This window comes from Coffea arabica, chromosome 10e (assembly GCF_036785885.1).
Source record: "Coffea arabica cultivar ET-39 chromosome 10e, Coffea Arabica ET-39 HiFi, whole genome shotgun sequence".
In the NCBI taxonomy this organism is placed as follows: domain Eukaryota; kingdom Viridiplantae; phylum Streptophyta; class Magnoliopsida; order Gentianales; family Rubiaceae; genus Coffea; species Coffea arabica.
This window is the reverse complement of record NC_092328.1, coordinates 13684030-13709333: the sequence shown is the minus strand read 5'-3', so window position 1 is coordinate 13709333 and position 25304 is coordinate 13684030. Positions and strand designations below refer to the sequence as shown.

The 25304-nt window shown below is 33.4% G+C and overlaps 2 protein-coding genes across 2 annotated transcripts; one reads left to right on the top strand and one right to left on the bottom strand.

Annotated features, from left to right (window-relative positions):
• The first annotated feature begins 1210 nt into the window (after window positions 1–1210).
• LOC113712234 (zinc finger BED domain-containing protein RICESLEEPER 2) lies at window positions 1211–3882 on the top strand. Its single transcript, XM_027235562.2, has 3 exons — window positions 1211–3375; window positions 3494–3552; window positions 3737–3882. The coding sequence occupies exons 1-2, from the start codon at window positions 1654–1656 to the stop codon at window positions 3497–3499; spliced, it is 1728 nt and encodes a 575-aa protein (XP_027091363.2). The 5' UTR covers window positions 1211–1653; the 3' UTR covers window positions 3500–3552; window positions 3737–3882.
• Window positions 3883–13547: 9665 nt separating this feature from the next.
• Window positions 13548–17319, bottom strand: LOC140015119 (uncharacterized). The gene is made up of 10 exons (XM_072067007.1): window positions 17253–17319; window positions 16844–16986; window positions 16060–16152; window positions 15734–15943; window positions 15461–15610; window positions 15206–15373; window positions 14841–14999; window positions 14282–14748; window positions 14103–14199; window positions 13548–13751 (listed from the first exon to the last, which is right to left on the bottom strand). The coding sequence occupies exons 1-10, from the start codon at window positions 17317–17319 to the stop codon at window positions 13548–13550; spliced, it is 1758 nt and encodes a 585-aa protein (XP_071923108.1).
• Between the last annotated feature and the right edge of the window lie 7985 nt (window positions 17320–25304).

Sequence of the window (25304 nt, the reverse complement as noted above, 5' to 3'; positions counted from 1 at the left end):
AACCAAAATGAACTCAAGAAAAATACACAGTAAGGGCAAGTTTGAGTCAAGCCAAGTTCAACTACTAATATATCAGTGCACACAAATTCATTCATTTATCAGTGCACTTAACTAAGAATAACAAATTCCCTCGTCTTATAAAGATGCACTCTGTAACTTAGATAAATTAATTGCAAGTGGATCATTGGATGCGAGATTAGTGCATATATATATATATATATATATATATATATATATATATATGTATTTATGTATATACACACACATAAACTCATATGGTGTTCAAATGTCCATTCTGGTTATGTGATTCTTAAATCCTATCTTTATCTTGTTGAAATAAATTAAAGCAAAAGAAGTTACATGGTACTCTTTTCTGAATATATATATATATGCATATAATATCAATAATTTGATAAAATTATAACTAGATTTATTTTTCACCCACAAAATTATAAGTAAATAGCATAACATCTAAAATGCATTACAAATCAACCAATATTTTTAAACATATCCATATTAATCATGCATAATTATTGTTTTCAAACTTGTATTTGTTTAACAAATTTTTAACTATAAAAAATTCATTTAATAATCATACTTTTGAGAAAAAAAAATTCATATAATGTGAGTACATAAACTATACTAGTGTTCAAGGCACATACTGATGTGTGTGCAAGTAATAGGAAAAATATTTGTAAAATTTTTTTGTGTATATTTATTGAAATTATTTCTTAAAAATTAGTTTTATATTTTGATAATACATATGTAGAGAATTTATCAAGTGTATAAAAAATAGTTATATACAAGTAATCGTAATTCGTAACCATAATTGGTAGTTGCTAATAAAAATTAAGATTTACCTAATAAGTTGAAAAATGAAATTAGAAAAAAAATTACTTAATAGAAAGCTATATTTGTAATAGATTGTTATCAAAGATAATTTAAAAATATATAACGTTACAAATTTTTATGTATACCAAAAGCCACCGCCCTTTATGCGTACATGTAGTGTAGATTTCATGGTGAGAGCGGGAAGATAGGAAACGCGGGAAATTTGAAAAAAAAAAAAAAACTCAAATCTCCAATTTCCTCTCCTCTTCTCTGTTTCACAGACTAAAGAATCGGGGCTAAAGCGAAAGAGGTAGAACCTATCCTTTGGTCTTCAGCTCTTTATGTTCCACTAAGGTTCTTCAATCAAGAATGACTATCACATTTTACCTCACAACCAAATAACCATCTCCTCCTCATCTCGGGGAAAAGCCAAAGTTCCATGATCATGATGCAGCCTCTTGCTCTCAACTGTAAGCCCTTTTATCCCCTTCAAGAATTTTTTTCCCCTTCTTTCAATTGAACTGAATTGTGGGTTGAGCTTGCCTTTTTTTTTTTTTTTGCCCCGTTTGCATTTTGTCCCAATTATATACTACCATTATTATCATTCTTCTTGTTTTCTTTTCTTGTGTTTCATTTCTTAGCCACTTTTACTCTATACCCTCTAGTTCCCTTGCATTTGCTGGAAAATGTTCATTAAGAAAAGTTCTGTTTTTGGTTAATAATTATTTCCCCATTTTTACCTTTACCGAATATTGGGCGAGCTCTTAGTGAGGAGTTGTTAATTCAAGTTTTGAAGATTATATTTATTCCATTCCTAACATCATGAAGGACCACTTGATAAGAACTTTTGTGTGGACTGCTCGGGATAATCAAGATCCTGATAAGTTTGTATTTAGTCGGAAAGATAGTAGGAAAGCTCTTGCTCGTAGCTTAATTTGTGATGAACAGACTCCAAGCGATGTTCAGAGGGAAAAGTTTAGGATTTTCATGTCCCTGGCATGTCCTTCTTTTCGGATACCATCGTGTTCGACGGTTAATCGGGACTGCTATGAACTTTTTGAGGAGGAGAAGACAAAGTTAAAGAGCATCTTGTGTAATAAAAGGGTTAGTCTTTCTGTGGATGCATGGACATCTGAGCAGGAAACTACTTATTTATGTGTCAAAGCCCATTTTCTAGATTCCAAATGGAAACTGCAAAAAAATGTGTTAGAGTTTTGTCCGATATCTGATCATAGTGCAGGGGCCATAGGAAAGGCAGTTGAGAAGTGCTTACTTGATTGGGGAATAGATAAGATATTTGCTATAACTGTGGAGGACTCGCAGTCAAATGATGTTGCCATTCATAACTTGAAAACAAGATTCTCTAATTCAGAGAACAGTTTGCTTGGTGGCAAGTATCTTCATCTAAGATACATTGATAATGTGATCAAAATTATGGCTTCTGACAGCTTGCAAGAAATAGGTGAATCAGTTGCTCGCATTCGGGAAATGGTCCACTCTATTGTGCTTTCTCCTGCTAGGTTGATAAAGTTTAAAGAATGTGTGGAATTAGAGAAAATAGGCAACAAGAGAATGCTATGCATGGATGTCCCCACCAACTGGATCTCCACCTTTTTTATGTTGGATACAGCCCAAAAGCTCCAAAAAGCCTTTGAGAAGTTTCAGGAATCAGATCCTCATTGTAAAAGTGAAACTAGGGGTGCTGGTATGCCTAACAGAGATGATTGGCAAAAGGTCGAGTGGTTTATCCAGATATTGAGGCACCTGTATGGGCTAACATTGCATCTTTCATGCTCTAGACATGTCACAACAAACACAATCTTTGCTCGGTTGTTTGAGGTTCATCATCTCTTGAGTGAATGGCAAGACAGTACTGAAATGGGCATCAGTTCGATGGCTAGGAGATTGAGGGAAAAATATACAAACTATTGGGGAAAATATAAAGAGATGAATTTGGTAATCTACCTTGCCCTTATCCTTGATCCTCGATACAAGTTGGAAATTCTTGAATCTTTACCTTCAGAATTACATTTGACTCCAGAAATGGGAGAAATTGCGAGAGAGGCTGCTTTTACCTTGTTTGATGAATATAAAAGATTATATGTACCTGAAAAGTCATCTTCTAGCGAGAAAGAACCTGAATCAGGTGTAAGATCTTTTCGCAGTGACTTTGAGAAGTATATGATTCAAAAGAAAAGGGAGGAAGCTCTTGCTGCTTTTGCTGATGGAAAATCAGATTTGGAGACGTATCTGGATGAACCTACTGAACAAGATTGGGATTATTTTGATGTTTTGGGTTGGTGGAAGGGCAATAATCATAGATTCCCCATTCTCTCAAATATGGCTCGTGATCTGTTAGTTGTTCCCGTCTCCAGAGCTGCTCTGGAATCTAAATTTAGCAGAGCAGGTTATATTCGTGATTCATTTAGTGGAAAGGGTTCTAAGATGTTGCAGGTGCTTTTATCCACTAAAAGTTGGCTTCTCCCCCCACATTCTTCCAGCTGTGTTGAAGATGATGTTCAAAACCTTGAAGAAGCAGAAAGGGTAATATTCTATAATTGCATTCTAATTATTGTAATTCTTTGGAAGAAATTAAAAAAAAAAGGAAAAATGACAGAAATAAATAGCATCAAATTCACTTGTTTCATTGGCTTCATTACAGATTTGACAGATTTTGCTGTGAAACCAACTATTTTGGACAATTGACTTTTAGAGTTAGAGGTGAGTACCAGATAACTTGCAACATTTACTTTGCATGATGGATTGCTAGTTCCTTTCAAGCTGAAAAGATTATGTACTTTCTACAGTTGAAAATCATTACTTTTTGCATTTTCTAAGCATCACAATCACATAAACTCCACTTCAGCTTTTTCGATATAACTGCTCACCCTTTTATGGAATCCAGATACTTCGAAGTCTTGAAGACTGGCTGTTAATGTCAAGGGGCTTATGGCTTATTACTGGATTTGATTCAAGGCAAATCATGTTTCTGCTACAATGCATTGCAGTTTTAACATTCTATTTTACGTCAATATTTATGCCTATACTGTTTTTTGGGGATATTTTAGTCTAAATTTTTGTTTTACAAACTTTTTCTTATTGTATCATCAAGAGAATTAGTTTTTAAATACCTCACAATAGTAGTATGATGGATTTTCCCAATTTATTCATTTGGTGTCAATGAGCTGATTTAGTAGTGTTGCCTTTAGAACTAGAAAATAGATTTATGGAAAATAACAAATATGCCAAGTGTAAGCATGATAAAATTCGTAAAAGCTGGTATAGTAAGTTGCTAAAACGATAAACTCAAATTCTACAATCCACCCATCTTGTTTTATGTGATCATCACACACACGCAGCCCACTACTAATAAATTTAGTATCCAAAACTACAAAATCAAATATTTAACTACCGTTTTTTTCTTTTTTAATGTAAACCACTACAAAGTCAATTTCTAAGGGCTAAGTGCACCATATCAGGAACTGATCCCAAATAAGGGTCGCCATTCCAACAGGTGATTGGCTGCACAACATCATCCAATAAACCTGTATATGTTTGTAGGCTTCTTGTGTATCCATCATAGTCACAATTAGAGGTGTCAAAATGGGTCCATCATAGTCACAATTAGAGGTGTCACAATGGGTGACTTGGGCGGGTTTGGGTTGGGTAAAATGGGTAATGGGTATAAGTGAGTCAACTCATTTATACCTATTTAATTAGATGGGTATAAATGGGTAAGTCAAAAAATGAATTGGGTAATCCAATTACCCATTTATAACCCATTTATTTTAACTTTTTGTAAACTCATTTAAATTCATTTTTGCAAACTAAGTTATCAATTTATACCACTCTTTGTACCCATCATTAGTTTTAAATATTTATTTATAATGTTCAATAAACTTAATTACCAATTTTTTTTCATTTATACTCTGTCACAAAATTACCTATTATTTAATAATTGAATAATAAGAATATAAAAATTTGAATTAAGTACTATAAAAATTAATATAAAAACTTAATCCAAAAATTTTGAACCCCTAACATTTTTTTCATATATAAATTTAAAATTTCATTTTAGAAAGATAAGAAAATAGGCTAAAATTTATCATAAATGAGTAATGCTGAAAAATAAGCAAGTTAACAAACTAAGAGAAAATAAAATAATAAGATAAAACCAACAAATAATAATAATAATAATAATAATGAAAAAAAAGTAGTTAACATCATGACAAAATGAAAAATTTGAAAAAAAAATGGGTGGGGGACAAGAAGAGACTTGGGGGGAAGAGAATTCTAAATGGATTAATTGGGTTTGATGGGTTACCCAATAATACCCATTTAATAAATGGGTATTATTGGGTAACCCATTTATACCCATATACAAAAATTTAAGATACCCATACCCATCTATTCATGAACGGGTATGGGTAAATTTAATTAAGTGGGTTGATTTGCCACCTCTAGTCACAATTAACCAAATTAGGCAACTCATCCATTGGATTGCTACATGACTTCTTACTCGCTTGTGAACTTTCTTGTTCAAGATTCATCTTTCTCTTGCCCAGGACAACTTCACGGCATCCACGATTTCCAACCTCCTTTTCTTTGGCAACCTTTCCTTTCTTTGCAGATTCTTTGACTTTGGTATACTTAGAATCATCCTTTATTATCCTACAAAGAACATAATCAGTATTATGACTGCTGTTTAACCCATTCAATAATGCACCATCCAGCCAATACTCATGTATTATCCAGCCACCTTTCACCCGTATTGAACCAGAATTCAGAACATAACTTAGCATCCTCCTTGACCCAATTTTCTCACCAGTAATCATACCCTCAACTGGGTACGACTTCGTTTCTCCGTCCCACGTCCCCAAACCAGCCGTTCTCGCAGTTTTCTTGGCGCTCAATTTCCTCAACTTGGTAAAGACATAGACCATTCTTTTCGTGCTAGCCCCTTTTCCGCTATCATCACAGAATTGCCAACGAACATCATCATCCCCCAAAACATCCCACGGTTCAGCACCTTCGCCGTAAAGTATCTTCTCCTTCACATGGTCCGTTTCATCAAGCTGGTTTGTAACCTTCAGCCAAAGTAGGGAGATCAGTTCTTCCTCACTGGGTCTAAAACGAAACCCTATAGGAATGTTGTCAGCCATTTATCTATCGCTCTGTATATTTTCTTGTCTTCTGTTATAAGAGGCGAATGGGCTACGTAAGTTAAATTCTTGAATCGAGACTGAGGTAATAGGGACAGATTTTCCTAAGAGCAAATCCACAAAAGAAACGGATTAGGAAAGAAAGACACGATTACGCAAGTTTCCAAAACAGGGTTGCTGCACTTGAGGCTAAGGAAAGGTTAATCCTATTTGCCAGAGGAATGTATACTTGACGTTGGTTCATTGACGTTAGTCAATGAAGTTGACTGTCAAGTCTTAAAATAATATTCCTAAATTGTCCATTGAACTTGTGAACCTTCTAATTCCGGTGTTTGATATAATGAATAGGTTTTGGTTACGATATCCAAAATGGTAGGAAGATTTTTTTTTTATAATTTCAATGTCTAGTATACAAATAAAGTAGATTGTTCTTTCATCTTTCCGTGTTTGATACAATCAAGATTTAGATGCCAGAATAGAATACAATTAATACAAACTTGAGTTAATTATTCTGGATTTATTTATAGAACATACCATTTTTATTACTTTTGCTTTATTTGTTCTACTACGTTATTGGTTTATTTACGTGAAATTTAGTCATTTTTTGCTTTCAGAATAATTGGGGATTGGTACTCAAATTTTTCAATTGTAATATTTGATTCATTGTAGCCTATAGATTTTTATGTTATAGTTTTGCATCCGCAAGATATATAATTAGCAACGTAAATTACATGAATCAAAACAAATATGATAAAATTTTAAATTTTTATAATGCTCTTATTTTTTATATGAAATTCAAAAAATTTTCCACACAATTAGTCAAAGTCAAAGAATAAAAAATATTTTAAAGCATATGTTTGCTAGTAAGAAAGAAAATTTTATTTTAACACAAGAAAAATTATTTGTTATGAAAAATGTATTCAATTACTAATTAAGTTCACAAATATCCTAAGATAGGTAGTAAACAAAGATTTATAAGGATAAATTTGACATCCTACTGTTTTGGATATTTTGTAATAAAGTTGGAAAGAGTTTTTCCTAGATATTTTTTTGAATTTTGGGGATTCTACTTAAAAAATATATAGTAGTTCAGAGGAAAAGAACAAGAACTTTTTCACTTAAATAATCTATATCAAACTTGGAATAGAATGGACAAATTAGAAACCCTTTCCTTTCTAGGCCACTACTATTACCAAATGTGGGGATAGTGTAATATTTATATTTTAATATAAAGTCTATACGGCCCTAATATAAGAGCACCGATGTTGGCTCCCTTTCCCAAATAAATATTCATCAATTTCAAGTTTGAGGTAGGGTAAATATCTTCAAGTTCAAGCTCAAATATATTACTATTTGAATTTGACTGGACTTGTTGGTACCCTTATTGTGTATTTTCTTGGGTTCATTTTGGTTAAATTACTACGTGCTATATGTGAGAGGAACATACTACACGACTGAAGATGGAACTTGTATCCGGGATTATATTGATGTCACTGATCTTGTTGATGCTCAAGTCAAAGCCCTTGAGAAGGCAGAGCCTGGGAAAGTTGGAATTTACAATGTTGGAACAGCGAGAGGTAAGACATTTCTTGTTATAACCTGTAACTTAATTGACCATATTAGCCGTTTCTTATGCGGATCATATTTTTCTATTTCAGGTTGATCCGTAAAGGAGTTTGTGGAGGCCTGCAAGAAGGCCACAGGAGTACCTCTCAAGGTCGACTACCTTCCCCGTTGGTCTGGTGATTATGCTGAAGTTTACAGTGATCCAACCAAAATTAGGACAGAACTAAACTGGACAACAAAATAGACCGATCTTCAGGAGAGTTTGCGGGTAGCATGGAGATGGCAGAAGGCACATATTAATGGATATGGTACACCTCAGTCAATGTAGAGATAGTATACATCCACTCTCTAGCAGTGGAGCACTAACAGAAGCAGACAGTCAGCCAGCCAGCCCTAACCTACAGCCTGATTTTACTCCATTCTAGTAGTCACTTAGAAGAGGGTGTTATGGCCTGGGATTTGGACGTTTATTCTTTCTAATTTGATGAACCCATTAGAGGCTTAGGGAAGCAGCTCTATTTATTACTCATATTAACCACACAAACTCTTGAGTCAACACTCAAGAAACAAGTAAATGAACATGGTGCCCAAGAACCAGGGGAGTGGAAATTAATCAAAATTGGGGACAAGGCCGAATAGCAAAATTTAGTATTATTTTTCCCAAACATATCCACCATATTCCGTCCAGTGAACATAATCAGCCAAATTTAAAGATCTTTCAGTCTGAAAAAAAAAAGGTTAGAGGTAACTCTCTATATATCGAACTTATATAAAGTAATTCTCAAAATCTTTTTGGCCCCATATTAGGCCAACATCCACCCGTGTCTCATTTTGAGAAGAATGAAAGGCAATAAAGTTTCAATCTTCAAATCAAAGTCATTTGTAATCTAAGGGTTTTTTCTTTTTGTAAATTCCTAATCTTTTATTGATCCAGAGAAAAATGTACACTATAGAAGGAATTGTCCCTTAGTCAAATACATCAAATCAAGAAAAGAAATTTGTAATGTACACTACAAGTCTATACAGTGTCATCAATAAAGTAAAGGAATATCAAGTTCAGCACATAGTTGTAAATTTTCTTGATTTCTATCCACTTTTTTCCATCCTATCACTGGACTTCGAACATCCTTAAGAATCATATGAACAATATATTCAGGAGAATGCAATATTTTCTTAAACACTTATTGATTCCTGCTCCACCACAAGTGATACACAATGGCTAGAAATGTGATCCTTCTTACTTGAGATACAAAGTTCTATTGAGTGCAATGTGTTAGATTCATGAGTAAAGGATTATATCCCACATTAATTCGAGACAATGTTTTAAAACCCGGACCGTCAATTGAACCGGTGAAGTGAAAGGGTCGAGGTTCAACCGGTCGGACCGGTTCAACCTCGGTTCAATGAATTTTTTAAAAAATAATTTATATAAATATATATATGCACAAAATAAGACATGCAATAGACTAATTTAAAACTTTATATGATGAAAAGTTTACTATTTTTGAATAACTTGGATTTTCAAAAATAAAATTTTTAAATTATAAGTTAAAACAAATAAATTTCATTTCAATTTCAATTATATCTACCAAAATAATCTTAAATCTATCCCAAAAATATCACAATATTTTGAAATTATACAAAATTCACGTCTATGAGGATTTGACATTGTAAACTTAAATTTTAATTTATGCCTTTGGGATTTAGAGATTGCAATTTAAAAAAGAAAGTTTGGAGTTCGAAGGAAGTCAAGAGAATCGAAAATAGAAATGCAAACTTGATAAGAAACAAAAAATGAGATAAAAGTGAGTGGTTGTAGCATTAAATAATTTGGGTTAAAAAAATAATTCTTTTTTAACTTTTTTCAAATTTGTGTTTTCAATTCGGCCATTTGACTTTCTCACTCAGTCCATATTCATTGGAAAGAAAAAAATTCTCCATATTCACATTTTTTGTCCACTAGAAAATTGTTATTAGCGCCCAATTATTTATCAATGTTCCCTTATTTAATATTTATTTACCAGTCAGTTAGGTAACAATATCCTTATTCAATGTTACTACCTACGATATTGTTTTGAGATTGTAATTGAAATTAAAATTTTTAAGTATTTTGTTTATTCACACAAATTTAAAAAAAAATCAAGGAGTCATGATGTAAAGTACGAATGTGTACAATGTAATTATAAATATTTTTTAAAATAATAATTACTTATCAATTTTTTTCCTAAATACTTGTCTACAATGTCAATTGAGCAAGAATATCCCTACTCAATCTTTCTATCTATTATTGCATTTCAACCATTATTTTATTGTGAGATTGTAACTGAAATTAAAAGTCTAAGTATTTTTATTTATTTTCACAAATTAAAAAATCAAGGGGATTACATTAATAATCAAGGGGAGTACATTAACAAACATAGATATACCAACAATATATTTATGATGTAAAACACAAGTGTTTCTGATGTAATTAAAATTTTTGAAAACAATAACTTATCTAAACAATTCAATTTAGTTACCAAATTAGATCTTGTTTGGATTGTCATTTTTTTAAAAGTTTTTATTTTTTCACAAATTTATTTCTTGATTATTTTTATTCTACACATATTAAATCGTTGTCGTACATTTTTCTACACAAATTTTAAAAATAATTTGAAAAAGCTATTTTATTAAAGGATTTTTTTAACGGTTGTCCTAACACATTTAATACACTTAATTTATTATATATATACATATACTAACAATTATTACTATCTTTGCATTTATATATGTTTTATATACAAAGAAATAAGTTTGATGTATCTTAGGTTTAGGGTGTTTTTAGTTTTTCATTTAATAAGTTAAGTAGATATCTGCACAAAATAATCATGTCCGCTGCCTATGGTTTAGTGGTAAGGGCTTCTTATGACAAACACAAGGTATGGTGTTCGACTCTTGGCGGCTACAATTTGGAAATTCATTTTGAAAAGTTTCAAAAACCGCCGGTTCACGGTCTAAGCGGGTTTTTCCGGTTCGTCCGAGTCATCCGGTTTCCAGCGGTTCTTGACTACTCTCCGGGTTTAGCTCTAGACCGGACCGTTGGCCTGTCCGGTTCGCAGTCCAACCGGTTGAACCGGCCGGTCCGGTCCGGTTCTGAAAACATTGATTCGAGAGATGAAGAAAGAGCACTTAATATGTAAGTAAGGACTCGAAACCTAATAGTTTCAACTTTTACGTCAGAGTTAGGTTCTTGACTTACATATTGGACTCTTTGGTGGGCTCTCTCGAGATGCTTCTCCCCTAACAAGTGGTATCAAAACTTGGTTGCGAAACAGAATGGCTCACAAGCACTTGAATCCCAACAAACTGATATCAGAGCAGGGTTCATAGTTGGATCTTGGTTAACTACTGAGATCAAGTAGGTTGGTGGCTATTACCAATTGAACAATTTAATGAGCGGTATATTTGTTTTAAGAGCTTGGTAAGAAGCATTGAATGTGAAGGATGGAAAGCCGAAATGTATGGAGATACTTGACGGTGAATTTAGGCAAGTGATTCAAGGGTCAAGGAAAAGGTGGAACCCAACGTTGATTTTGGACATGAATCGATGAAAACTTTCTCATAACTCCAACGATTCATATTTCATCCCAGATAGTTATTAGATTCAGATTGTGTTCTTTAGGTGGTGCGACATATGTTCTAAAGAAACAAAGAAATCGAACTTCCAAATGCCAGAAGACTCTGATAGTTATGAGTTTTACATTGCCGATGGAGTCTTAGAAACCACCTATAGCGAGACAATTTTGAGGATAGAAAGATGTATGGTGATTTTACCACTTAGTTGCCTCAATGGTTAGAAATAAAATTCATAGAAGGGGATCCCGAATTACAAGTGGTGGTGAGAAGAAATCCTGCAAAGGGAGATGGTAAATTGAGACATTGTCTCGTGAGTCAATTGGAGATTGGACTCGAGATAACTACACATGTTTATTTGCCGATTGAATCAATTTGGTGTCAGAACTATATTGATTCAAATGTGTAGTTCGGTACCATATTATTTGTTAGTTGAAAGCAAATTATTGCTAAAAAAAATATTCACCAAAGTGGAGATTTGTTAGAAAATTGTCTTAATTTCTTTTAGGCAGATTTCTTATAATGTGTGAAAGTAACTAGTATTCTAATTGATTTTAGTTACTTGGAGTAGTTGTCAAGAAATTTCCTATTTTGTTTAAGATTTAGAAATTATTTCCTATTTTGTACAAGTATAAGAATTAGTATTAGTTTCCTGTTGTTATTTGATTTTGATCAAATAATGTTCTCTATAAATAGGTAGGTTAGTATACTATAAAAGGGATATACAAGAGGCATACATAAGGGCATCATGTAGCCTTATACATGGGATGAGAGAGGGTTCTTAGGAGATAAGAAATGGCATACAAGGGTTGGATTTGGTTTCAAATTGTATTCTTGTATAAGATTTTTCTTTCATAATAAAGAATGGATTTCTCTCCGTGGACGTATGTTCAATGGTGAAGTTGAACCACGTTAAATATTGTGTGTCGTTTATCTTTCATGTTTGTAACTTGTTTATCATTAAATTGTTGTATATTTGATATCTCAATAGTTGTTTGTTCCGTACTTGGAGATCTGTTAGGAAATTGGTTTAATTTCTTTTAAGTAGGTTTCTCAATTTGTGTGGAAGTAATTAGGTTCTTAATTGGTTTTAGTTACTTGAAATAGTAGTTAAGAAATTTTCTATTTCGTTTAAGATTCAAAAGTTATTTCCTATTCTATACAAGTTTAAGAATTAGCACCGATTTCCTATTGTTATTTGGGTTTTGAGCAAATAATATTCTCTATAAATGGATGAGTTGGCATACTATACAAAGGGCATACAAGAGACGATATGTAGCATTATACATGGGAATGAGAGAGGATTCTTGGAAGATTAGTTATGGTATACAAGGGTTGGATTTGGATTCAAATTGTATTCTTCTATAAGATTTTCCTCTCATAATAAAGAACAAGTTTCTCTCCATGAACATAGATTCAATGATGGAATTGAACCACGTTAAATATTGTATGTCATTTATTTTTCATGCTTGTGACTTGTTTGTCATTAAATTGTTGTGTTCGTGATATCTCAAAAGTTGTTTGTTCCGCACTTGGATCCTAACAAATGGTATCGGAGTTTTAGGTTGCAAAATTTGACTACTCATGGGCAAGTGGATTCTTTTGAGAGTTGGACCAGTGAAAAATTCTTTTATTGATGATGGACTAGGTGCGCCATGGGTTTGGCAGGGGTTCCAATTTTTGTTAAACCAATGAACCAAGAGTTGACAGGGTTCTAGAATCCAATTTGAATATTGAAGAAGAGTGGTTCCATGATTGAAAGAAAAATGTGACCTTAGGTATTAAGTTGGGTTTGCGTTGAGTATTAAAATGAATTCGGAGAAGAGTTTGTAAACTTGGATTTAATGTGAAGGGTTACTCATGAAGAGAGAAATTTGTTAGATTCATGAATAAAGAATTATATCCCGCATTAGTTCGAGAGATGGAAAAAGAGCATTTAATATGTAAGTAAGGGCTCGAAACCTAATAGTTTAAAATTTTGGATAAGAATTGAGTTTTTGACTTATATATTGGATTTTTTGGTGAATTCTTGGATTCTCTCGAGGTGTTTCTCCCCTAACACAATGCATGATCATCCATTGCAATTCTCTATCCCACTCAAGAGCCTGCCTGTAAACAAAACACTTTCGTTGCACATGTTTCCACACATAGCTAGGATATGGACATAAGAAAAACAGGTGGCCCAGAGTTTCAGATCACATGTTGAGTACAACTCACGTATAGTATTAACATTCAATCCCCAAGAATATAGTCTCTCTTTCATGTTTAATCTCTGCCTACAAGCAAGCCATAGTATAAAAGAATGCCTGAGATAATGTCTCTTACCCCATACTAGTGAGTGCGAAGGCACTTTTATTCCAGGAGATGAAAGTAGTTTTAAAGCAGATTTTGCTGAATAGACACCATGAACATCACATGTCCAAATAGCATAATCATTGTATCTGGAAGAGAAAGAAAATAAGAGGAGGTGGCATCTATCAACTGTGTCAATTCACCTCTCTGACATCTACCCATTGGCCAATTCCAATTCCTTTCTTTGATTATAGCAGAGACCTTAGCATTTTCTGAAACTCCAAGCAGCTTCAATAATTGAGGTGAATAAAAATATTTAAGAATTCTTACAGGATGCCAACTATCATGCCAGATAAATGTTCGTTTGTCATTACCAATGACCATCTTGATGCAGCCTCTCACTAATGGCCTCAAATTCAACAACTTCTTCCACCACTAAAAATAGTCAGTTTTTGGTTGGATTGCCCAAAAATTGTCATTTTTTAGCAAGAGAAAATGGATCAATTGAATCCACAAAGTGTCCTTCTTATGGTGTATATCCCATATATGTCTAATAGATAGAGCCTTATTCCATAATTTCAAGTTTTATAACCCCAAACCATCTTCTTTCATTGGTTTACACATTTCGCACCAACTGACCTTGGTGTTTGTTGACTTCATCTCAACACCTGACCACAAAAAAGCATTCAAAGCACTTTCCACTTTCTTAATAAGCATCTTAGGAATAATGAATATGCTATCCCAATATGCAACAAAACTATTTAGAACAGATTTAATCAGAATCAAGCGCCCCCCCATATGATAGTTTCCTAGCTGACCAGCTTTTAATCCTTCTCAAAATTTTGTCTAGAATAGGCTGGCAGTCTACAGACGTCAGCTTTGTAGACACCAAAGGAATACCAAGGTATTTTACAAGCAAGCGTCCAAGTGGCATGCCAATAAGTGAACTAAATGCCATACCAAGTTGATCATTACCACTAGACATGTAAAGTTCAAACTTTGCCAAATTTGGGTTAAGGCCTGACATTGCAGAGAATTCTTCCAATGTAGCTTTGATAGTTAACATAGATTGTTGAGTTGCAGCTACCAAGATGAATAGGTCATCAGCAAAAGAGATATGAGAGATTTGAAATTTAGCACACCTGGGATGAAAATTGTATCCAAAACTTGCAGTGTTAGCATCAAATAGCTGAGTGAAAGCTTCCATAATGAGTAAGAAAAGGAAGGGAGAGATAGGATCTCCCTGCCTCAATCCACGTGCATAGAAAAGTACCCCACAAGAGCTCTATTAAGATTCAAAGAAAATTTAACTGTAGTCACTCAATTCATCACCCAAGTAATAAATAAGGGTGGGAAATTAAGCACCGATAAAATTACAGCCAAGAATTCCCATCTTACAATATCATACGCCTCCATAATGTCCACTTTCAACACACATCTTGCTTTTCCTCCTTTGTGATGATAATTTTTGACCAATTCATGCATTAACAATATGTTGTCAAAGATTTTCCTGCCTTTAAGAAAAGCATTTTGTCTCTGAGAAAAAGACTATCAAAGACTATCTTCAACCTTTCTGTGAGAACTTTTGAGTAACATTTGTAAACTACATTTCAACAAGCAATTGGCATGTATTCCTTCATCCCAACAAGATTGGCAACCTTAGGAATTGAGGTCCAAAATTGTACTATTTAATCCAACTGCAGAACTTGATGAATAAAGCAAAATTTTATAGCAGCAATAACCTCATCTCCTACGAATCTCCAATTCTTCTTGAAAAAATCCATAGTAAAGCCATTTGGACCCGGAGCAGCCCCCTCTTTCATATCAAATAAGACATCTTTTATCTTCTTATCACTTATGTCAACAATTAGAGACTCAGCTTGAGCAGAAGATAAGGCAACCTTAAAAACCTGTCACAATTTGAATTTCATTTGATCACTAACAACTCCTATTTTAGCAAAACGATTTTGATAAAATGAGGCAGCTTCCTCTTTAACCTCCTCATAATTTGTAAGTTTAACTCCATCAAAATTTGTTAAAGTAAGAATACGATTGTGAGTATGGTGAACCTTGAGCTTCCTATGAAAAATTGCAGTGTTAGCATCTCCTACTTGAAGCCATTTGATCCTGGATTTGTCTTTGATAAACTGCTCCTCAACCAGAACTAAATCAGTATAAGAACAAAGTGTCTCTTTTTCTTGAGCTTATAAGTCTGAATCAAAAGAAGAATCTATAAGCATCCTTTGTAAATCACACGGTTGCTCTCTTACCTGCACAACTCTATAAGATATTTGACTATAATTCTTTTTGTTTAACTTCCTCATCTCCTGCTTAACTATCTTCAGCTTAGCAGTGAAGACCTTCACTGGATTTCCACTAACATGTTGAGTCCAAGCACTCTTCAAAATATCTTGAAATTGTCCATGAGCCATCCAAAAGGAATGAAATTTGAATGGCTTAGGGCCAACATTAAAATCATCCTTAACATGAATAAACAGAGGAGTATGGTCTAAAATAGTTGGATCCAAACCTTCAACTTCACAAGTAGGAAAAATAGAAAACCATGCATCATTGCTCATTATTCTATCTAACTTACAAAAGATTCTCTCATCACCATCTCATTTATTGCACCAGGTAACTTGATATCCTTTGGATGGACAGTCACTAATATCAAGGTTCTCAATACATTCTTGAAATTCAGAGATAGCACCATAATCAAATCTATCTCCACCAACTTTCTCAGTGCAATATCGGATCACATTGAAATCGGATCACATTGAAATCACCTAACAATAACCAAGGCTCATTCCCAATTATAGATCGAACCACATGCAAGTGGTGCCATAGTAATCTTCTACTTTCTAAAATCATTAGTACCATAGACCATAGTTAGAGCAAAACTCTTATTCCAATCCAAATGCTTCACAAAACAGCTAATAGCTTGGCCAAAAATTTTTAGACTAGTAATCTCGACAGTAACAGGATTCCAACAAAACCAAATTCTTCTAGTTCTATTAAGCGATGTATTATGTATACAACTCCAATTGGGAAAAGTGGCTTGAAACACATGATCAAAATTGCATCTCCTGACTTTAGTTTCAACAACACCAAATACATGTATAATATGACTAGCTATTAATTTCCTAATTTCAGATTGTTTAACAGGGTCATTAAGACCCCTAATATTCCAATTCCAACAAGCTATATTCATGAAGAAACAGGAAAAGAGTCACCACCCCTACTTTTCTTCTTAAGGTCTTTGTTCCCTGTTAAGATTCTAATAGATCTTTTAACCCCCATGTTAGTTTCTTTTGCAACATTATGAAGTTCAACTGGACTCACCTTTTCCAATGCTTGAAAATAATTGGCTTGATTAATACTTGACATTGCAATGGTGATAATGGTGGGAACTCAACAATACTATCAATAATAGCAGCCTCCGAAATATTGGAAGTTTTTGTGTGCTGTTGTAGAGGAACAGAAGGCAACACTATCTGCAGTGAATCCCATTTCTGATGCACAGCTGTATTTGTAATCTAAGGTTAATACTTAACAAATATTGTAACCCGTAGCACAGATTTACGTTTAATATAACAATAATAATAAATCAATTATTTCTATTAGTTACATAAAAAAGGTTAAAAAAATTAAAGAGTGCTATTTTAGTACCAAATTTATATTGTATTTATGTATCTTATCTAACACCTTAAAGTATATTAAAAAATATGAGTAAAGATCATAAAAATACCTAAAGAAATACTAAAAGCACACCAAGTACAACATTGTTACCTCTTCTTTTCATGTTCTCTCTTTTTACACTACTTTCCCACAACATTCCCATACTCCTCATTACCATCTTCCTCACCTTCTTAACCCAACTTCCCACATCGTTCAAACTCCTCTCTCTCACAAAATCTACCTTCCCTTTACCCTACCTTGATTCTATCAAATTGCGCAATCTCTTACCCAATTTAGCAACCTATTTACCTCTTATTTTACTATTCTTTCCACCCATTTATAGTTATAAATAGTGACCAATTTTTAACTCGATCTCCAACAAATGAGTATGGATATACAATTTATTAGTTTCAAATGGGTAATCCAATTGAACCCATTAATTATTGGCTTTTAAATGGATAGATTGGGACTACCTATTTAGTGTTAATTAAATTAGACGTAGAGTCAAATTCATTAGTAAGTAAATTTAAATCGCTATCAATACAATAATTATATTCTACTTTTTGCAAAGGCATATTTAATGTTCTTTTCCTATTCTATAATTTTCATTTTTTTATTTTTGTAAGGTTTCATCCTACTCCCTCCCTCCCTTCCATCAAAGTTTTAATTAACTCATTGAGTGTTAATTTATTTCTTGCATTCATACCTAATTTATTTTGAGATTCTTGTAGAGTGTGAAATTTGAAACTCACCCTATTGGTTCTTTTGTGTACATTTTTTAGGCAAAAATTTATATATTATTATAATGTGCTTTAATTTTTGTTGATAACAATGATATTTTATTTTGTTGGAATGGTTAAAAAATGGTTATAATTGGATATGTCATCTGAATGTTTGACAAATCTATGTACATACCTGGAAGGAAAGTGCTAAAAATATTACTATGTAAATGGTTAAAAAATGGGACTAATCACATTATTGTTCAGATTTGACAAATCAATCTTTATTGATCAAGGACTAAAATGAGCTAAAGTGATAAAGTTGTACTGGGGTGAATGATTTTACTATGGGACTAATCAAATTATTCAAATTTATTTTCTTTAATTATAGAAGGAAAAAGGGATTAAAGTCTAAAAACAAACTATAAATGATTTATTAAGGCCTCATTTGAAGTGGAAAAGTTTTACATTTTAAATTTGAATTGTCATAGAATTAGTTGTAAATCACTATTTCAAACTTTTTAATTGAATTTATGTATTAAAATAAATGAAAATTTCAGGAAAAAAAGTATGGGAGATTTGGAAACCATCCAGGAGGCCTCCACTAAAACTTCACATGCAATACATGGTACTTACATTATTGAAAGAAATTAAAAGAGGGTAAATTTTAAAAAAGTTAAAAAAATTGTACCAACATAATTAAAATATAAATTTTGTCTAATAATAGTTCAAATATGACAAAATGTATAGATCACTCAAGAATTATTTTTTTGCAGAAGATGGATCTTGAAATAATAATAGAAATTTATATTAGAAAATGAATGATATATGGATAGAAATAAATGTAATTATATATTTTATTTGATTTCAAAATGAAATGCTTGCAAACATTATGCATTCGATTTGATAATCTTGTACAAAGATGTGAACATTTTTTACACCAATCAACTTTTAGTATGAAAATCAATATTGGTGGTTTAATTATTTCTATTAAATTTGATGGAGTTCGTACTATAAAAAAATGTTCAACGAGACTTGTATTTCTTGGAAGTTAGATTGCTGAACCTTTTAAAATATTTCAGTGGGATCACTATGGTGTAGGATTCATTTTGTGATTAGTTATTTTTTCCTTTGTAATTTTGCAAGTTTGAAATTGAGATGCCATTGAAATCAATGATGGAACTAAGGGAGGCCAATAGGGGCCATAGCCCCCCCTAAGTTTTAAAAATTTTAATTCATATTATGTAAATATTTGGGTAAAATAAAGTTGGTCCTCTTAATTTTTTACAATTTTAGTTTATTTTATGAGAGTTTATATGTGTGTGTGTATTTGTGTGTGAATTAACTACATTTGAATTAATTTTTTCTTAAAAAAGTTATTTATTTTTACATCCCTTTATAATTAAAGTTAATATTTGATATTTTAAATATCATATATTTAAATAGATGAAAATTATTTCAAAATGAAATACTTACAAATATCATGCATTCAATTTGATAATTTTGTACAATGGTACAAACATTTTTTACATCAATCAACTTTTAGTATAAAAATCAACATTGGTGATTTAATTAATTCTGTTGAATTTTGAGAAGTTTGTACTACAAAAAAAATGTTCAGTGAGACTTGTATTTCTTAAAAGTGAACTTACTTAAGCTTTTAAAATATTTTAGTAGGTTCACTATGGTGTAAGATTTGTTTTGTGATCAGTTTTTTTCCTTTGTAGTCTTGCAGGTTTGGAATTGATGCGCCAATGAAACCAATGATGGAACCAATGAGAGTTAATGGGGGCCATAGCGCCCCCTAAGTTTTAAAAATTTTAATTCATATTGTGTAAATATTTGTTTAAAATAAAGTTGGTCCTCTTAATTTTTTAAAATTTTGGTTGATATTATGACAGTTTATATATGTGTGTGTGTGTGTGTGTTTGTGTGAATTAACTACCTTTGAATTTTTTTTCTTTAAAAAGTTATTTATTTTTTATAGCCCTTTATAATTAAAATTAATATTTGATGCTTTTAGATGTCATATATTTAAATAGATGAAAATTATTTTCAACATAATGCATAAAAATAATTATGTTAGGAAAAATTTTAGCCCCTCAAAAAAAATCTTGACTTCATCACTGATTGAAATGCTTATAAGTGGACTTTATCTATGGTGAGAGCATGATACATAGTCTTTTTTTCACTTTATTTAATTTGTATGATAACAAATGAAAATGGGTTAGTGATTATCAATTTTGTGAATGATTATGAGAGTAAAATACATTATGACAATAAGATATGTTGAATTGTAAAAATTGTAATTCAAACAGGCTCCTAAATTTTGGATATGTGATTTTCGTCATTGCGAGTTTCTTAAATTAACAGTTAGTTATTACTATTAGTGATCTGATAAGTGCAAGTATTGCTATTAGTGATGTGGTAAGTGTCACTAGTAAATGTGAGACGTGAATTGAAATTTGCAGATATCATTTTGTAGGGGTAGTTATTATCTATTAGTTAAAAGTAAGGAGTTTTGATTTTGTGGGTTTGTGGGTCACCTAAATTAAAGAGTGGGAAGGGATAAGGAGAAGATAAGGGTTATTGAATTAAAATAAATATAAAATTATAATAAAAAGGCATTCAGATTGCTGACGCTTGTGAAAGCTTCTCATAAAAACCTGCCCTCTAATACATATAGATATAGATATAGATAATTACTTTATAAAATATGAAAAGCCCAAAAAAATATTTGTTTGAGTAACTAAAAAGATGGGCCTGTTTGGAAGCCAAGTTTTTGGACAAGTTTTTTACCTACTAGTTTTTTAACAATTTTTACTACAGGAACTGCAAAAAACTTCTCAAAGTTTTTTACCTACACACTTAAAATATCCAAAACACAAAAAAAAAAAAAAAATTCCCTTCCCCTTCTCTTCTTCTTCTTCCTCCCCCACCCCAACCCACCATCACCTTCGTCGCCGGCCACCACCTCCGCCGCCGGTTCCAGCTCCGATCACCTCTTCCGGTGCCAGTCTTCTTTTTTTTTTTGCCCTTTTTCCCTCTCCTCCTCTTCCTTCCATGCCATCCTCCCCTCTGTCTTTTTTTTTCTCTCTGCGTCTCCCCCACTCCTCCCCTACCACCCTTCCCCTTCCTCTCTGGCCGATCTGGTCGCTAGACCAGATCGCACGGGGGAGGGTGAGGGTGGCGGGGGAAGGGGAACAGGGGAGGGGGAAGGGGCAGAGAGGGAAGGGGCAGAGGGGGTGGCGGGGAAGAGGGGAGGAAAGGGATGGTGGGCATAGGAGGGTGGCGGGGGAGGGAGTGGGAGGGGTGGTGGCCCAAGGAGGGTGGCGGGCAGAGGAGGGAGGAACGGGGAAGGGAGTGGGAGGCGGTGGCGGGGGAGAGGAGAGGAAAAGGGTGGCGGGGGAGGGAAAGAGAGGGGGGAGAGGAGAAAAGAAAAAAAAAGAGAGGTGGTGCTGGCGGAGATGCTGGAGGTGGGAGGCAGAGGTAACGGGGAAGGGGGAGGGGGAAGGAAGAAGAAGAAGAAGAAGAGAGGAAAGAAAAGAAAAAGGAAAGAAAGAAAAAGAAAAAGTAAGAGAAAGAGAAAAAGAAAGAAAAAAAAGAAAAGGAAAAAAAATTTTCACCTTACAAAAACTTCTACAAAATTTTTTACATTACAAAAACTTCTATAAAAAAAATTTTTTCACCTTACAAAAACTTCTACAGTACACTACAGTAAAGTTTTAGACAAACTCCCAAAAAATTCAGGTTCCAAACAGGCTCGTCATTTAGGAGAGAAGGAGTATGGGAGTTGATTTGTGTTGTTAAAGCCGTTATTCAGTTAGCAGCACCGACCTATTTTTGGACAGTTCAGACTGAAGCGGGAAATAAGTATATAAGATGGATTGTCACTCTTATGGGGTTGCAAGCAACCAAAGCAAATCTTTTGTCTCATCTGTTGATTTCTTTATCTGATTTTCACACACTCTCTCAATTCTTACCAACGCAGGAAACTTGAAGAAATTCTGGTAGTCCTCTGGGCTAAGCTTCAAGAAAGTACAGCATACTGCTTAGTACTTGTTGAATTAACATCTAAAAAGAAAGAAGAAATACTAATTTTTTATCATCAGTATAGGAAAAAGAAGAATAGATATTAAGAAAATTGAGGACAAGGCCAAGCGATGAGTTACGTTTTGCAAGAGAAGAAAAGGGTTGTTCAAGATGGCAATGGGACTAGGCCAGAAATATGATGCTGAGGTAGCAGTGATCACCAGGAATGAAGCTGGTAATATCTTTGCGTTTGGTCATCCTTCTATCGATTCCATTGTCCAGCGCTACAAAGAAACCAAGAAAGCTGAATCAACAACTATAAAAAGAGACAATGATGTTCAGCAAGAAATGCAGAATCTGCCTGAAGATGATCTTGATGAAACAAAGGAAAGCCCTGATAATGATGACAATGATGATCAGAAATGTTTGATCATGTGATAGAAGTTAACAAAGCCAAATTGTCATCCGAAGCAAGTAATGGAGATCAAGAAGAAGTACATGATCTGGCTGAAAATGATGATATAAGTGACATAAAAGAAAGCTTTGATGATGCTGATGTTGATTAGGAAATGTCTGATCATGAGATGGAAGTCAAGAAAGCCAAATCATCATCTGAAAAAAAAAATTAAGGATCGACAAGCACTACATGATATGCCTGAAGATGACAACGAAATTGAATTAGAAGATAGTCTTGATGATGAGGACAATGAAGATGATTATCAGAAGAACGCAATGTCTAATCAATTGGATTTATCATTGACATTGTTGCTATTGCCACTGAAGATTAGTGCAGAAAAAGAAGATAAGAGCCCTGGCATGATGATCAAGCAGAAGTTTAAATCTGGAAAGGGCTTGGCTATTAGCCTGTAGGGAGAAGCCAAAAGAATGCTACTAATCAAGAAGTACAAAACTATGGGAATGTGGTGAAAAAGCAGGGGAATTCAATTGCAAACTCAATTATGATGCCCATCTTGTTTAGGGATGTGCCCTCAGTTGATGATTTGGAGTTGCATGAACTTCAAGAAATTATGGCTCGGATGGAAGAGATGAAAAAGAAAGTAATAGATCAAGTTAATCAGATCAGGCAGAGCAGCACTGATTCTTCTGGTGACTACAATAAAGATGCAAGGACCTGAATTGGAGAGCTCACTAGGAGTCTTAAGTCTCAACCTTTCTGTTGATATGGTAGTTGGAAAACACGTTGATAGAAGATTTTTTTTTCTTTTCTGAACATTGAAAGAGCCATTTTGGCAATGAACTGAGTCAGAGATGCAGCAAAGATATTAGTTAGTCATCTATGGAACAATTCGAAAGTGTAAAGTTCGTAACATTCTTTCATGGATCATATATGCTTTGACCAATAGGCAATAGTTCATTGTAGATCATGTCTAATCAATAGGCAAAGTTGAAATAATTGGGTTGTATTGCACTTTCTGAATTTGGTCAAGTTGGGTTTCATATTTCTAGTTCTTGGGATAGTCTAGAAACAATATTGCTGGAAATTCTGTTTTCTCCTAATTGGAAGGTACATTTGGTCCACCCTTCTTGACTTGCTTCTTTGAATCTGATGTTGGAAAGTTCTTTGTTTCTATAATATCAACATTGTCTGATTGAATTTGGTTGAAGTTTTTTTTCATTTTTCTTGTGCAGTTTACGTTTGTAAGGCAGAGTTATTAGTTTGGGTTGTAATCTTTTGTATCTACCCCTGACTCTTGATCTTTACTGTTCTTCTTCAATTGACTCGTATACAACACTAATGTATTCAATTTCTTATATATGTACTGACATGGAAATTATCTTCAATAACATGATTTTAACAACAATTCATTAATGACTTAAAATTAGCTCAGTTTCTTCTGAATCATAACAAATTCACGAGTATAAGTGTGTCATGATCTGATCATCAGGATGTTTGATTCAGTAGTAGTTTAATTTGCAGTAGGTAGTGTTGCAGCAACAGACTTAGTTTTATGCGTTTGATGTAATTATTTGCTTTGATTAGCTAGTAATTAAGATTCACTGCAGATTAAAAACCAATTTTAATGAATTGTAATGACTAATGAGTTGGTTAGTCAATTTAGAAGCAAGAAAAGAAGTGTTGGGTTCCGAAGCAATTAGCTTATCCGATTTAGTTCATGGTCTTCATTATCACAATTCTGTACATCTAGCAGATTCATGTTTCTACGACAATGCATTGCAATTGTCACATTCTAATTACCATCAAAGAATGTCGAATGTTACTGTCTTAACCTTGTTTTGTGATTGCTAATCTGTAACATTTTAGGAACCATTTGAGCAATTTTACCTACACAAAAGGATCAATAAAAAAAAAAGAATTGATGGTTAGCTAAATTGAATGATTGCTAGTTCAATTGTCAAGGAATTAGAGTGATAGCAGAGCTGTAATATCAACTTAGGATCACATTTAAGCATTGCTAGTTCAATTGTCAAAGGCAAAAGAGCTGCTCCCCTTTTTGTTCTTTTTTTCTTGGGGCAAAAAAGGGGGTACTTCAATAAGGCCAATGAACTTGGCAAGAAATATGATAATAAGCATGTATGAGGAAGTCAGAAACCTCTTTGGCTTTAGTCAACAGTTAATGACTAAAATAATGTGCGACATGTTAATTCATTACGGATATCTATTATGAAAAAAGAATCCAACATCTCGTGTACTAATATCATGCTGTATAGCAAACAACTGCAAGTACTACTTCAATTCTTTTAAACTTAGGGTGCGTTTGATAAAACTTAAGTATGAAATCTGAAATTTGAACTATAAATCTATTAAATTATTGAATTATTATCAAATGCATTGGATAATACTATGGGATGGGAATGAAATTACGTTCACACAGGAGTGGATAATATCAAATGCTCAGATAATGGTAAAGATGGCAAATCTAATGGTGTTAAAGGATTAAAACCGTAGACCACTTCAAAAGGCGAAAATCGAGTAGAACTATGCACAATTCAGTTGTATGCAAACTCAATGTGTGGCAAACACTCTTCCTAACTTTTAATGTTCTTTCTAATCATTGCATGTAAGAGAGTAGACAATGGCCTATTGACAACTTCAGTTTGACCATCAGTTTGTGGGTGACTAGTGGTAGAAAAGAGTAATTTAGTTACTAACTTTCCCCACAAAGTTTTCCAAAAGTAACTAAGGAATTTGGCATCCCTATCAGAGATATTGTCCTAAGCATGCCATGCAATCTAATGGCCTCTTTGAAAAACAAATCAACAACATGAGATGCGTCATCTGTTTTGTGACAAGGAATAAAATGTGTCATTTTCAAAAACCTAGCAACAACAACATACATGCTATCATTACCCCTTTTTGACTTAGGTGACCCCAAAACAAAGTTCATAGACATATCAGTCCAAGATTCCTTAGGTATAGGTAAAGGACTAT

Excerpts from the sequence above, each read along its gene's own strand:
- LOC140015119 (XM_072067007.1), bottom strand. The coding sequence starts at position 17,319 with ATGGTAATGAGGAGTATGGGAATGTTGTGGGAAAGTAGTGTAAAAAGA. Across the intron at positions 16,987-17,252 it reads AGAGAACATGAAAAGAAGAG|CTGTGCATCAGAAATGGGAT; the intron begins GTAACAATGTTG and ends TTACAAATACAG. Across the intron at positions 13,752-14,102 it reads TGAAGTCAACAAACACCAAG|CTGCTTGGAGTTTCAGAAAA; the intron begins GTCAGTTGGTGC and ends CAATTATTGAAG.
- LOC113712234 (XM_027235562.2), top strand. The coding sequence starts at position 1,654 with ATGAAGGACCACTTGATAAGAACTTTTGTGTGGACTGCTCGGGATAAT.